This window comes from Zingiber officinale, chromosome 8B (assembly GCF_018446385.1).
Source record: "Zingiber officinale cultivar Zhangliang chromosome 8B, Zo_v1.1, whole genome shotgun sequence".
Taxonomy (NCBI): Eukaryota; Viridiplantae; Streptophyta; class Magnoliopsida; order Zingiberales; family Zingiberaceae; genus Zingiber; species Zingiber officinale.
In genome coordinates this window covers 55,571,160-55,584,489 of record NC_056001.1, presented here as the reverse complement: position 1 = coordinate 55,584,489, position 13,330 = coordinate 55,571,160, and the positions used below count along the sequence as shown (strand labels likewise).

Sequence of the window (13,330 nt, the reverse complement as noted above, 5' to 3'; positions counted from 1 at the left end):
ATTGTATAGAAATTACGATTAGCTTACAAATTTCCAAACTAACTCATTCTTAAAATTAAATCTTAAAAGAAATATTTACTAATAAATTATTTTCTAATTTTCTTTTGCTTGAGCGAATAGTAGAATAATTGTGGTCGTTGAATTCAAATTCAATTTTTTTTTTTTTGTTTTTTTAGACAACCCAATACAAATTCTCTTTTTTGCTTGGTCAGTAATAACTATTGAATTAAAAAAGAATTTTTCTTTTAATTTTCATGGTCAACAAAATAATACAATATTTTCTTTTATTCGAACAATTGTTGAATTCAAAAAGGATTTTTTTTTAAAAAAAAAAATAAAATACAATTATTAATTCATAATTCATGTCTATAAATGGCCTCCTTCACTACTATTGAACTCACATCTACACCATAGCTGATACCTCATTACAATTGATACTGATCATTCATGGCAACCGTATTCGATCTCGGTAAGTTTAGCGTTAAAACGGTGGCAAAGGATTTCGACAGGAGGGCCTCTTCTCCTTCCAGATCACTTTTAGTCGTCACTCCCTGCGAAGCGGGAACGTATCCTATCGCCCTCTTTCTCCATGGCTTCTTGCTCAACGTCTCATCTTACCTTCAAATTCTTCGTCATATTGCCTCTCATGGCTTTATCCTTGTAGCGCCACAGGTTAATTCTATTCTATAATTTTTCTTTTATTGAAGAATAATGACAATAAGTAAATGCACTTTACTATTTTGATGAACCGCAAGATTTAAGTTATAAAATTATTTGATTTTTTTTTTTAATAGTTGTTTACCATTTTACCATCGTCGCCGGAGGAAGACATCGCCGCCGCGGCCGCTGTCTGCGACTGGCTGCCAGAGGGCCTGCAGTCCTTGCTCCCGGAGGGAGTCACCGCGGACCTTGCCCAACTTGGGCTCTCCGGCCATAGCCGCGGCGGCCACGCCGCCTTCGCTCTGGCCCTCGGCCACGCCAAGACCAGTCTCAAGTTCTCCGCTCTCATCGGCGTCGACCCTGTAGCCGGCTCCGAGAGGTGGAACCAGGTCTCGCCCGAGATCCTCACCTATGTACCTTCCTCCTTCGCCCTCGACCTCCCGGTCCTCGTCATCGGCACCGGGCTCGGGAGCCAGAGGAGGAACCTGTTGTCCCCGCCGTGCGCGCCGGAGGGCTTCAACCACCACGATTTCTACCGGGAGAGCCGGCCGACGTGCTACCACTTGGTGGCAAAAGACTTTGGACACCTCGACATGTTGGACGACGGCGCCTCGCCGATGCAGAAGATGGCGTGCAAGAGGGGCGACAAGGGAGGCAGGGACGCAATGAGGAGGACGACGGCCGGAGTTATGACAGCGTTCCTCAAGGCTTATTTGCGCGGTGAGGGAGCCGACCTCGACGCCATCGTCAGGAATCCTGGACTCGCCCCGACGACGCTCGATCCGGTTGAGTCCCGCCGGAAACCGGTTCGCGCCGGCATTATTAGATCCAGGCTTTAGTAGTTTTCCTATCAAGTCAGTGTCGAAATGCAGCAGTATTACAAGAAAAATGTCTAATCCAACTATTTATATCTTACTTTCTAAAACTAGCCTTATTTCAATTCTAATGAATACAAATACTACGATAAATTTTGCTGTTGACACAATATATTGTCAATAAATGGTTACAGAATAAACCGTTTAAGCATATTAAAGAATTTTTGAATAAATTCTATGTTGAATTTGATAAGAGTTTGTTTATAATTATTAAATATATATAAAATTAATTAAATAAATAAGTTTAAACAATTTGTTAAGTTAAATAAATAAATTTGAATATATATGTATTCAGCTAATTAACGTTCGTGAACAATGTTCATGAACTATATTTATAAATAATATTCACGAATCATTTTCATGAATAAATTCTTTTCAATATGTTAAATAAATAATAAAATAAATAAATAAATTTAAATAATAAAGTTCAATAACTAATTAAACAATTAAAAGTTTCAAACAATCAAACAAGTTAGAATTATGAGTTCGATAACATCTAAACGAATCAAGTTAGAACTAAGCTCAAGCCAAGCTCCAGCAAACTTAAATTGAGAGCTCAATAACATCTAAACGAACCAAGCTCGAGCCAAGTTTCAAATAAGATCATGCTCATAAAAAATAAATTAAATTAAATTTGAACAATTATTTTAAAAGATTGATTCATTTTAAGTTTGACTTGATTATTTTATTAAATAAGTTTGAACACCTAAAACTCGGTTAATTTACAGCCCTTTCCCAGCCATCGAACCTCCTCTGTAGCCCCCATGACCGAAGACGAGAACGAAGAGGAGGCGTCAAAGAATGGGGAGGGTTTTGATTCTGATGGAGCCATGGCGGAGAAGGCAACCGGTGGTCGGGGAGGCAGAGGACGAGGAGTTCCCCGTGGAAGACGAGTTCGAGATGGAGGAGTTCGATTGGTGGCAGTGCTTTGTTGTGAAGACGAGGATGCTCTTCGCCCTTCCCTGGGAGCGCGTCAAGAAAGGGAGTGTGCTCTCTGGGTTTTACTGGTTCTCCTGCTTTCTTTGTCCTGCACCATTCGATTCCTATACCTACCAATAACCTTTCCTTAAATCCCATACAATCTTAAGCAGAAAAGGGGAGATTGGTGACTGATGGATGCTTGCGTGCGGGGAATGGAAGGGTTTCTTGGAAAAAATTGAGTATTGGTGGTATTATTCTTCTTTATTCAGTTCTATTTGACTTGATGCTTATCTGTGGTATTCATTCAATTGGAATGCTTGTCGTCTACAATTTCTAGCAACCTGTTAGATATCCGTTGTATGTTTTGTTGTCCTGTCCCTTGTGTTCATCTCTAGTATCAATGAAGTGGAACTATCTGTATTATTTGGTTACAGAAGCATAAATAGAACTCTGTTAATGATATGACACTGAATATCCATTTACAAATTACAAGAGTATGTTTCTTTTGTTAAAAGAAAAAGGTGTTGTGTAGATAGAAGGTGTGAATCCATCAGGATTCATGATGTGTTTCTCTAAAAACTACGCCAAGAAGTTTTACAACCATAGATATGCACATCAAGGAACTAAAAATGAAAACCAGCTCCTCATATCTCTATTTGATTCTTCCATTTGTAATAAAAAATTATCCATGCTTCCATTGTTGTGAGTTTTATGCCATTATTTTCCCTCTTTTTCAGTTTCTTTTTATCACTTCAAGTTTATCGTAGCTTTGCTTTTATTCAATTGCATATAATGTTTTGGAATTTTGTTTGTTTGTTGCAGGGCACTCTCTATTGAAACAAACTACAGAAACACAAGTTTGTTTATCAGTATTGTAGATCGTTCATATTATATTTGATTCCATCACTATTTAGTACCAGAAAATATCAATGTCTTGGTTACTTCAGGATGGCTAATTCCAATTTTCATCAAGTATTTCTCAATGAGTCAGCATTGCAATCTCAGCTAATAATGGTATGCAAATTCTGTCATCATTGGTTCTTTATTCATGTCTGTCGTCATTGCAATCTCATCAAGTATTGAACAAATGGAAAATTTATTCCAAAGTAAGGAGGATGAAAGAAATAAATTAACTTAATTGGCTAAAGTGAAATGAAAGTCAGTTGCTTGTTTTACCTGAACCTATTTTTCTTTGGCACTATCACACTAGTGAAGGCAACTGATTTACGAAATTGATTTTTTTGGAATCTTTACTTGAGTTCACTAAGGAAACAAATTTTAAAATCCCTTTATGTTATAGAGAACGTAAATAAATATATGCTAATTTTTGTTTCCAAAATTGAACCTAATTATTTTTTTGTTACTTTTTAGCTCATATCAGATTCCTTATGATCATAGGCGCAAAAGAGGAGTGTGAAAGTTCACTCATGAGCAAAACTCTCTTTATTGACTCTTACTTCCCTATTTATTATCATCATCTTCATTGTGCCCTTGATGATGCTGAAGATAGAAGAAAGCATTGACCACTTGATGCAGAAGATTCGAAGATTTTATTCTTATTTTTGATAAATTTTATTTTTTTAGTATTTAAGATATTTTTTTATATTTTAGGTATTTTTGATAACTTTTACCTTTTATATTTTTAGATATTGAGTATGTTAAAAATTTTAGGATTGTAAGTTTTTTTTTCTCATTTTTAAAGATTCCTTTCTTTTTTTTTACAAGTTAGGAATTTTAATTTATATCTTGGGTTATTTTCTTTCTTTCTTTGTGTCTTAGGGTTGAAGTCTATATAAAGTGTTTAGTTGTTTGAAGAATAATCCTCGATTATTAAATAATTTTTCTTTTTTTTCAAAAATTAGAGGACAACAGTTATCTCTTCTTGTCTTCTCCTCCAATCTCCCTTCTCATAAGCTTGTAGGAAGTCAAGCGTTAGATCCAATGGTAGATCATTATGATTGTACCAAGCAGGTTTTGACTTAGAAAGCCTCGCACTGTGGTCGTAACACCTAAGACGAGATTAAAAATTTATATAAGCAAGTCATAAATTTTAACTACAAACCACACATCTATAAAACAATTATATCAACATTCACAAACAATATCAACAAACAAACTACACATCCACATTCCATAATATCATAAAACAATGTCCCTTGTCCCCAGGGCGTAGCACAGCTGGGAGCGCATAGTTTCGTGGCCGAAAGGTCCAGGGTTCAATCCTCGGGGTGTCATTGCCTGGAGTTAGCGTCCCGGCTATGCGCTTTCAGCTGTGTACCTACATTTACCTCCCTCCATATCCGTGGGACCGGCTCTAGGGGGGCCGCTGATGTGGCGGTTCCACATTTTTATAAAACAATGTCCCCTGTCCCCTCGGGGTTGTGCGATGGTTAAGACATGAGGTGTTGCCACATGAGGTCTTGGAGTCGAAACTCGGCGTGACCGAGCATAACCTCCCCCATGTCTTGACCATTTGCATTAATGGCTAGTAGCCACCCGTGATTTACCTCCTCTGTGTTGCCCTAGGGACGGATTGGCCGGGGCGCTGGGGGCGAGCGAATCGCCTTTTGCCACATAAAACAATGTCCCCTCCCTTCCAAAAAAAAAAAAAAAAAACAATGTCCCCTTGTCCCCGGGGTGTGGTGCAGATGGCTAGCATAGTGGTATTTTGTTTATAATCGAGGTAAGGGTTCACCACTTGCCTAAGTCTCCGCCGAGCGTCTGACTATTGTTCTATGGATTTACCTCCTTTATGATGACCATGGAACCGGCTAATAGGGGGTTGCTAATGTGACGGTTCTATATTTTTTTTATAAAATAATGTCCTCTCGAGACAGACAATTGGTTAGTGCATGATGTATTACTACTATGAGGTATGGGGGTCAATTTTTGACTAGTAGTTAGGTTCCCGTCCTCCCTCATGCACTAGTCATTGCTCAGGCTAGTAGCCACTTATAATTTACATTCCTTCAGATAACCTACGGACGAGTTGTAAGAGGCACCTACGATGAGCATTATCATCTTTTTGCCACCATAAAACAAACAATATTTAACATAATAGGATAAATGTTTTTTTATATAAAATATGAAATCGTACATGGTTCATATATAACTAAAATCCATTACATCAATACTTACCAAATATCAAAAAACATACAACATCAACACATCTCATCAGTAGTTATCCTACAGAAAGGATAATACATGGTTCAAACAACACTACATATGTAAGTTAAAACTATTTATCAAAAAATGCAAAATCAATTGGACACTATTTCAATAACATTCTTTAAAAGAATACATACTTAAATATATAATACAGTATTAAATCCAGTCCTGAGGTGCTGATTTGTTATGTACATTGTTCTTGAAAAAAGATTTAAATTAATTAGAGATGCATATATATATAAGTATACATTTAACAAAACAATTTTTTAGCATGAGTGATAAAAAAAATTAAGTTGAAGGTCAAATCACCTCTAAAGAGCTGTTGTTATTGTGAGCTACTTATCAGAAGCGTTCAAGTCTCGAATCTCCTGAGAGTCAAAATAATGCGGCGTTTGAAATCTAGAAGGAATCATTATTAGAAAGCAATCTATGGATTCCTACATTTGCTGCTCTAGTATGCCCTTGAATCGCTCTTCCATCGCCGGCTGACTACTCACCCGAGATCCTCTAATATCTTGACCCGATTCTAAACCATTTGATTTTCTCACTCTAACACTTCTACTCGAGAAAATGAAGAATCGGGATGACCCTTGACCTTAGGAGTCATAGTATGATCATATGTAACTTTTGTTTGGGAGACAAGACCATAGAGATAGTTATTTTTCCTTCGACTGACAATGTCATAATATATCTCATCTAGTACCTCATCTGATGTGATGCAGTCTGTAACTCCTCTACCTCTATAGCAAGCTAAGACACTTGAGCAACTTGATTAATCATTTCATCCTATGTAATTTTTTTTTATTAATTTCTACTATATAACTAATAAAGATAGAAATTGTTAAAACTGAGTGGTAATTAAATTTATAAACTTACGTCTATAGCCTTAGATCGAGTATTGATAAAAGTGTCATCCTTTTGTATGAGTATTGTGAAATACCTCCCAATTAGTTGGACGTCTCCATAAATATCAGCCTACATACATAATTTTTTTAATAAAATTAAATAAGTTCATTAATAATAATGTGTATTATAATATAACTTTATAATAAATTTACCAAGTCAATTGCATGCTCTACAATAAACATTGATCTAGCTGTATGCTTCATGGATGTGATGGTTGGTCAAACCACCTCACTGTTTTTGTTGTTTCGAGCAATCAAGAATTATGCCACCAATTTTTTACAGCTCAAATGGTCGTCCATGCACCCTAAATCTCCACTGGTACATGGGAGGGCCTTGTTCCATTTCTTCTCCACTTGTATAACAAGTCTTTGTATAGTTTGACTCAATAAATATTTCAAGTTTTTAAAATTATGCCTCCAGTCCTAGCTCCCATATATAATGTTTCTGCAACAATATCAAGAAAATTAGTATAAAAATATATTATATTATACAGTATCAATAATATTCAAATTAGTTACCAAAGTTTTTTCATAATAGAAGTCTTTAGTATTTTGGTCCTCATGCCTTTATGTAGTACCAAAAATGTACTAACACTCCCTAAATTTCTTCATGATATAAGAAGCTACACTATGACCATCAGGAAGAAAACTGTATGAAAAATAATTCTATTATTCAACACAATTATCATATAAATTTGAATTACTAATAACAATAATACTTACCAATTCCTAACAATCCTCAAAACAATCTAGCCACGAGATACTATTGCAGTATATGACATGACTATATCCGAAAAATAAAAATATAACATATACACATGCCAATAATATTCAAATCAGAACAATAATATATTAAATAATAGAATTAAAGGATTTACATGTAAAAAATAATCGCCTCAGAATAATTGAATTATCAATAATAATCCTTAAGTTTCAGCTGAATTATATAATGTCATAATATATATCATCATACCAATTGAATCATTAACATTAACAGTTTGTATGTTTTTATTGCTGGACTCTAGTATATCAAACTCCTCATTGTTGGACATCTCTCCATTATCTATTTTCTCTCAAGTGACATTGACATCTACAAGTAATTGAGATATGGATTGAATTTATGTATCAACTGAATGTATCTTCGCTTCCTCATTTTGAAATGCATCTTGGTTTTGGGCCAAGATGGAATTCAGTATTTCTATGGTCGAGTGAGGATTCATTCAACAAACTATTAACCATTCGTTAGATCTTCTTCTCTTCATCGGATAATCAAGATAGAAAACTTGACCAGCTTGTACTGCAAAAATGAAGGGTTCAAACTTATTAAATCTTTTATTTTCATTAACCTCAATCAAATTATAGTTGGAATGTATTTTAGTCTCTGTTTTTAGAGTCGGATCATATCAAGAACATCTGAATAACACACATTTTTTTAATGGATAATGCATGATATTTAATCTCAATGATTTTATCAAGTTACTATAATAATCAAATTTACTATTGTCTGCAGACCCTTTTATGCAAACACTTGAATTATAAGTAAGGATGTGTGAATCACGTTGTATCATATGAAATTTGAAGCCATTAACATAGAAATCCAAGTAAACTCGTCTGTTATGAAGAGATCTTGATGCGAGATCCATTATCCTTTGATCTTGCATATTTGAGAGTCTACAATCATCCACCTAGACAAGTAGTTATGATATAATAGATTTGAGACCAGAATGCAAATTTTGTCTCAAACTTTTGCTCTATCACACTTGCCCTATTCATGGATTCAGTTTTTGTAGTTGTTGTTCCTACAAGCTGTCAAGGAAGACATACTTTAGACATATGATATAACAATCAAACATAACGAGGTATATGTTGGATCGATCGCACGTGAGAGGGGGGGGGGGGGGGGGGGAATCACGTGGTTTTCAAATTTTTTTTTTTGATTTTAAAAATAGAGTAGACTACACAGTGAAAAATTAAAATGAAAACCACATCAGAAGACGTAAGCGGTTTACTTGGTTTGGAGCCTTCGGCGACTCCTACCCGATCATGCAGTTCTAATCCACAAAATAATTCATCTAATTTTAACTTTGACAAGTTTCTTGAAATCTTATAGGCATTCACAATGGATGGCCACCGTGCATTTTGAGGAAATACATTTAGAGCATACCTTATTAGATCGCGGTGTTCCATCTAGTGGTTGATGGTGTAAAGTCCATTGAGGATATCTTTTATCCTCGCATGCAACTGACTAGCGGTCTCACCTTCCTGCATTTTGATATTAAATAATTTATTTAAAAATAAATCTCTTTTTGTTACCTTTGTATCGTTGGTACCCTCGTGCAGTTCTATGAGCTTATCCCACAGTCTCACCTTTCTGCATTTTGACATTAAATAATTTATTTAAAAATAAATCTCTTTTTGTTACCTTTGCATCGTTGGTACCCTCGTACAGTTCTATGAGCTTATCTCATAGTCTCACCTTCCTGCATTTTGACATTAAATAATTTATTTAAAAATAAATCTCTTTTTGTTACCTTTGCATCGTTGGTACCCTCGTGCAGTTCTATAAGCTTATCCCACAGTTCCTTTGTGTTTTCGTGTAGGCCGACATGGTTCAACTATTCTTTTGTAAGTCCACATTGAATTGTGTTGAGAGCCTTGAAGTCGATCTAAGCTTTTTTCTTCATTTCCAGATTCCTATGTTTCGAGTCCATTGGAATTCCAGCATTGTTGATGGGAGATTTGTAGCCTCTGGTGATGCTAAACCACTGGTCAAAGTCGGTCTTCAGGTACACCTCCATCTGCTTCTTCCAGTACAGGAAGTCATCATCGTTGAATAGGAGAGGAATCGTTGAATAGGGGAGGACGAACGGTGTTGTACCCTTTAAGTTGTGTCATTTCACAACTATAGAAAAAAAAAATCTAAAATGAGGTACCAAAACTTGGTCTTGGATTAGTAGTGTTTGAGATATATTTAAAAATGTAGAAAATTTTTGAGAGGTGTTGCACCAATCTCAAATTAAAACCGAGCGAAAAAGAATTATCTGAACAGGTAAAGTTTTACCAATTCAAATAGAATGCAAAAATCAAAGAAATCTAGAAATGATTCCCCTGACTTGATTGGTGGTTGCACTAATTTAGAGCAAAACCTGCTCTGATACCACTTGTTGGATCGATTGCATGTGAGAAGGGGGGGGGGGGGGGGAATCATGTGGTTTTCAAAATTTTTCTTTTTGATTTTAAAAACAAAGTAGAGTACGGAGCGAAAAATTAAAATGAAAACCACACCAGACAACACGAGTGGTTTACTTGGTTCGGAGCCTTCGGTGACTCCTACTCCAAGACCCAGGTCCCGTGGATCTATTGACGGGTAATCTACTAAAGGCCTCTTTCGGTACCTCTAGAAGAGGAAATCGAGTACAAAGAAAGTTAGAACAAGTGCAACACACTGCACTTGTCCTTTTGTAGTAATCAAGTACACAAGTAAAAAGTTACCGACACTTTAGAAATAGAAGTAGGACCACTCGTGTGTCGGTGTCGGATTGCCAGCCACGATCGGAAGTTCTTGGAACAGTTGTCGGGCATAGCAGCTTCACAGTAGAGTCGTAGCAGAATCTTGGAGCAGTCGGAGGTTCAATCGGATGCGTAGTAGCTTGTATAGATGTTGCTTTTTAATGCCTTTTCGAGACATCCTTATAAAAGCCATAGAAGGCGCCTTCCATAGCCATGGAAGTTTCCTCCAATGTGGCAAGTTCGATCCCAAATATCCCGACACTTATCCATGACTTCGGTCAAAATTTATCCTACGGAAGACACATTCTATAGCCATAGAAGGCGCCTTCTATGAACAGTATAAAGACACCTTCCATCAAACTTGAAGGCGCCTTCGGACACTGTTCATCCGAAGGTAATTTTGCTCCTTTGTCTTGCACAACCACGTTAGTTCAATAAATAAAATAATAACCTGCAAGACAAATGTTAGCACAATAATAATGAACAGTATAAATTAGTTCTTGTCCTCCCAGGACCAGAAACTAGTTAAGGTCTCAACTTAGGGATCCCAAATGAACTTAAACTGAACTGATGCCTACTGTCCTTCTAATCGGGACGTGTGCTCACTTGGTCACTTTCCTCCAGTGACTTACCTTAACTTACCAGTTTGCCAGACATCCGATCAGTCCATCAACCTGTCTGGATTTCATGCTAGCTATCCAGTCAACCGGTTGACCTAGCCGGAATTCCTGCCAGATATTCGGTTAGCCCGTCGACCTATCTAGTCTTCATATTCGCTATATGGTCAGCCCGTCGACTTAGCTAAATTTCTTGCCAGATATCTGGTCGACCCGTCGACCTATCTGGACTTTATACTACACAATTAATCATTTGGTTAAATCACAACAAAACCTAACTTAAGTTAATTGTCATTCATCAAAACTTGAGTTAGAACCGTCAGTGCAAACTGCACTAACAATCTCTCCCTTTTTGATGCAATGATAATCGATGTTAAGTTAGGGGAAAAAATGCAAGCATAAATAGACAAATGATATGATTTAAGATATTCATATTTCGATTTGTTTCAACTTAACCCCTTAACCCTCTCCCTTTGGCATTCATAAAAAAAAACATGAATAGATATTCAAGCAAAAAATGTGCTCAATAAAGTAAACAAAGGAATTTTTTTTTACAATAAAATAATTCTTAGGATTATTTTAGGGAGGAAAATTGTTAAAATATATTCAAAGATAGTTTTGAAATCACTTAGCATTTCAAAATGATAAAGAAAACAACTCATTAAAAATCTCAAAGGACAAGAATAAGTTTTGAAAAAAAATCTTTTCAAAGACTTTTTTAAAGTGTTTTCAAGATATCTTGTAAATCAGATTAAAATTTTTTTAAAGACATCTTTCAAAATAAATTTTAAAAACACTGTATATTACCATTTTCACAAGGCTAATAGAGTTGAAAATACTTTAAGATCTACTAACTTTAGAAACTTTAAAGTTTTCTAAAAAAATTTTAAATGCTAAGTGCTCCAACAAAAATTTTAAAAGATTTAAAGTTAAAGTTCTCCAAAACAAAAGTTAAAATACTAAGTGCTGACTTGAAACCATTTTCAAAATATTTTTTCAAAACGTGTGATACTCATTTTCAAAAATGGGGTTTTTAAAAAATAAAAGGAATGTTTTCAAAATTTATTGACTTATTAATTCTTCCCCTGAACCTGAACTTATTTCAAAATAATCTAGTCAACTATAAATTGTACTTAACTGTCTAACTATTAGTTACTACCTAACTATCGGAAGATAACAATGTTCACTTGGTTAGTTAGGTTAGGTCTTTGTATCCAGTTAGTGTTTGACTAATATAGATTCTTAACCTGATTGCTATAGATTTGGTATTTAACACCTAGACTTATGTTGATGCACTGATATAAGCATATTAAGTCCAGATAATATGCCTATGCATCTCACCCCTTTCTAAGTTTGGCAATACACAAACAAGGTAACCCTAATATGTTGGTGAGATGCTCAAATCCTAGATCTATAGGAACATCCTTTCTATAGATTTGATTTAGACTACGGCTAAAATTAATTTTGTGAATTCTAAAAATAAGAGAATTTTGAGAAAAATGTAAGTAAGGAATTTTACCCTAGAATTTGGAAATTTTAAAAATAACTTTTGAAAATGATGGTCCTAGTCTATGAAACACATTCCTAGTTGTCGACGTAAATTACTAAATTCACTTTTAGGGAGAGGCTTGGTAAATATGTCATCTAAGTTTAACTTGGACTCAATGTAAGTGAGTTTAATGTTGCCCTTAGCTACATGATCCCTGATAAAGTGGTGCCTAATTTCAATATATTTGGTTCTTGAATGATGCACTAATTTTTTGTTAGATTAATTGAACTAATATTGTCAATTATTAGTTTTTTATTTGTTAAATTTAAGTTAAAATCTTGTAGAGTGTGCATCATCCATAATAGTTGTGCAACACATTCTCCTATTGCTATATATTCCACCTCAGTAGTAGATAAGGTAACACAGTATTGTTTTCTACTAAACCAACTGACAAGTGATGGGCAAGTAATTGACATCCACCACTTGTACTTTTACGGTCTAGTTTACAGCCAACATAGTCTGAGTCAGAGTAACCTAGAGTTTAAAATTGGGTACTCTAGGATACCAAATTCCTACATTTGAAGTTCCTTTTAGATATCTAAAAATTCTTTTTACGTTAGTTAAGTGAGATTCTTTAGCATATGTTTGATATCTAGCACACATACTAACTGTAAATAAAATGTCAGGTCGAGTTGCAGTCAAGTATAGAAGACTACCTATGACGCTTCTATAGTATTTTAGGTCAACAGTAAACTGGTTTTTTCCATTTGGGTCATTATCTAAGGTTGTGTTAGTTGTCATTGGAGTTTTTATTTCTTTGGTGTTTTCATTCCAAATTTTTTAAGTAATTTCTTAATATATTTTTGTTGGTGGATATAATTTCCTTCATTAGTTTGTTTAATTTGTAGACCTAAAAAGTAAGTTAGTTTACCTACTAAGCTCATTTTAAATTCTTGTTCCATTATGATTATGAATTATTGTAAAAATTTTGAATTAGTTAAACCAAAGATTATGTCGTCTATCTATACTTGGGCTATAAAGATATCTTGGTTGATTGATTTTACAAATAAAGTTGGATCAATTTATCCTTGGTTGAATCCTTTGAAAATTAAGTAAGAGGTCAACCTTTCATACCAGACCTTAGATGCTTGTTTAAGACCATACAATGCTTTTTTAAGTTTAAAG

General features: G+C 35.1%; 1 protein-coding gene and 1 long non-coding RNA gene across 2 annotated transcripts; both read left to right on the top strand.

The window, feature by feature from the left end:
* Positions 1-405: 405 nt before the first annotated feature.
* LOC122016437 (chlorophyllase-1-like) lies at positions 406-1,600 on the top strand. The gene is made up of 2 exons (XM_042573737.1): positions 406-672; positions 795-1,600. The coding sequence occupies exons 1-2, from the start codon at positions 448-450 to the stop codon at positions 1,497-1,499; spliced, it is 930 nt and encodes a 309-aa protein (XP_042429671.1). The 5' UTR covers positions 406-447; the 3' UTR covers positions 1,500-1,600.
* A 549-nt stretch (positions 1,601-2,149) lies between these two features.
* On the top strand, positions 2,150-3,428 carry LOC122017216. Its single transcript, XR_006121290.1, has 2 exons — positions 2,150-2,704; positions 3,279-3,428. It is a non-coding gene; the product is annotated as an uncharacterized LOC122017216 (long non-coding RNA).
* Positions 3,429-13,330: the final 9,902 nt, after the last annotated feature.

Excerpts from the sequence above, each read along its gene's own strand:
- LOC122016437 (XM_042573737.1), top strand. The coding sequence starts at position 448 with ATGGCAACCGTATTCGATCTCGGTAAGTTTAGCGTTAAAACGGTGGCA. Across the intron at positions 673-794 it reads TTATCCTTGTAGCGCCACAG|TTGTTTACCATTTTACCATC; the intron begins GTTAATTCTATT and ends TTTTTTTAATAG.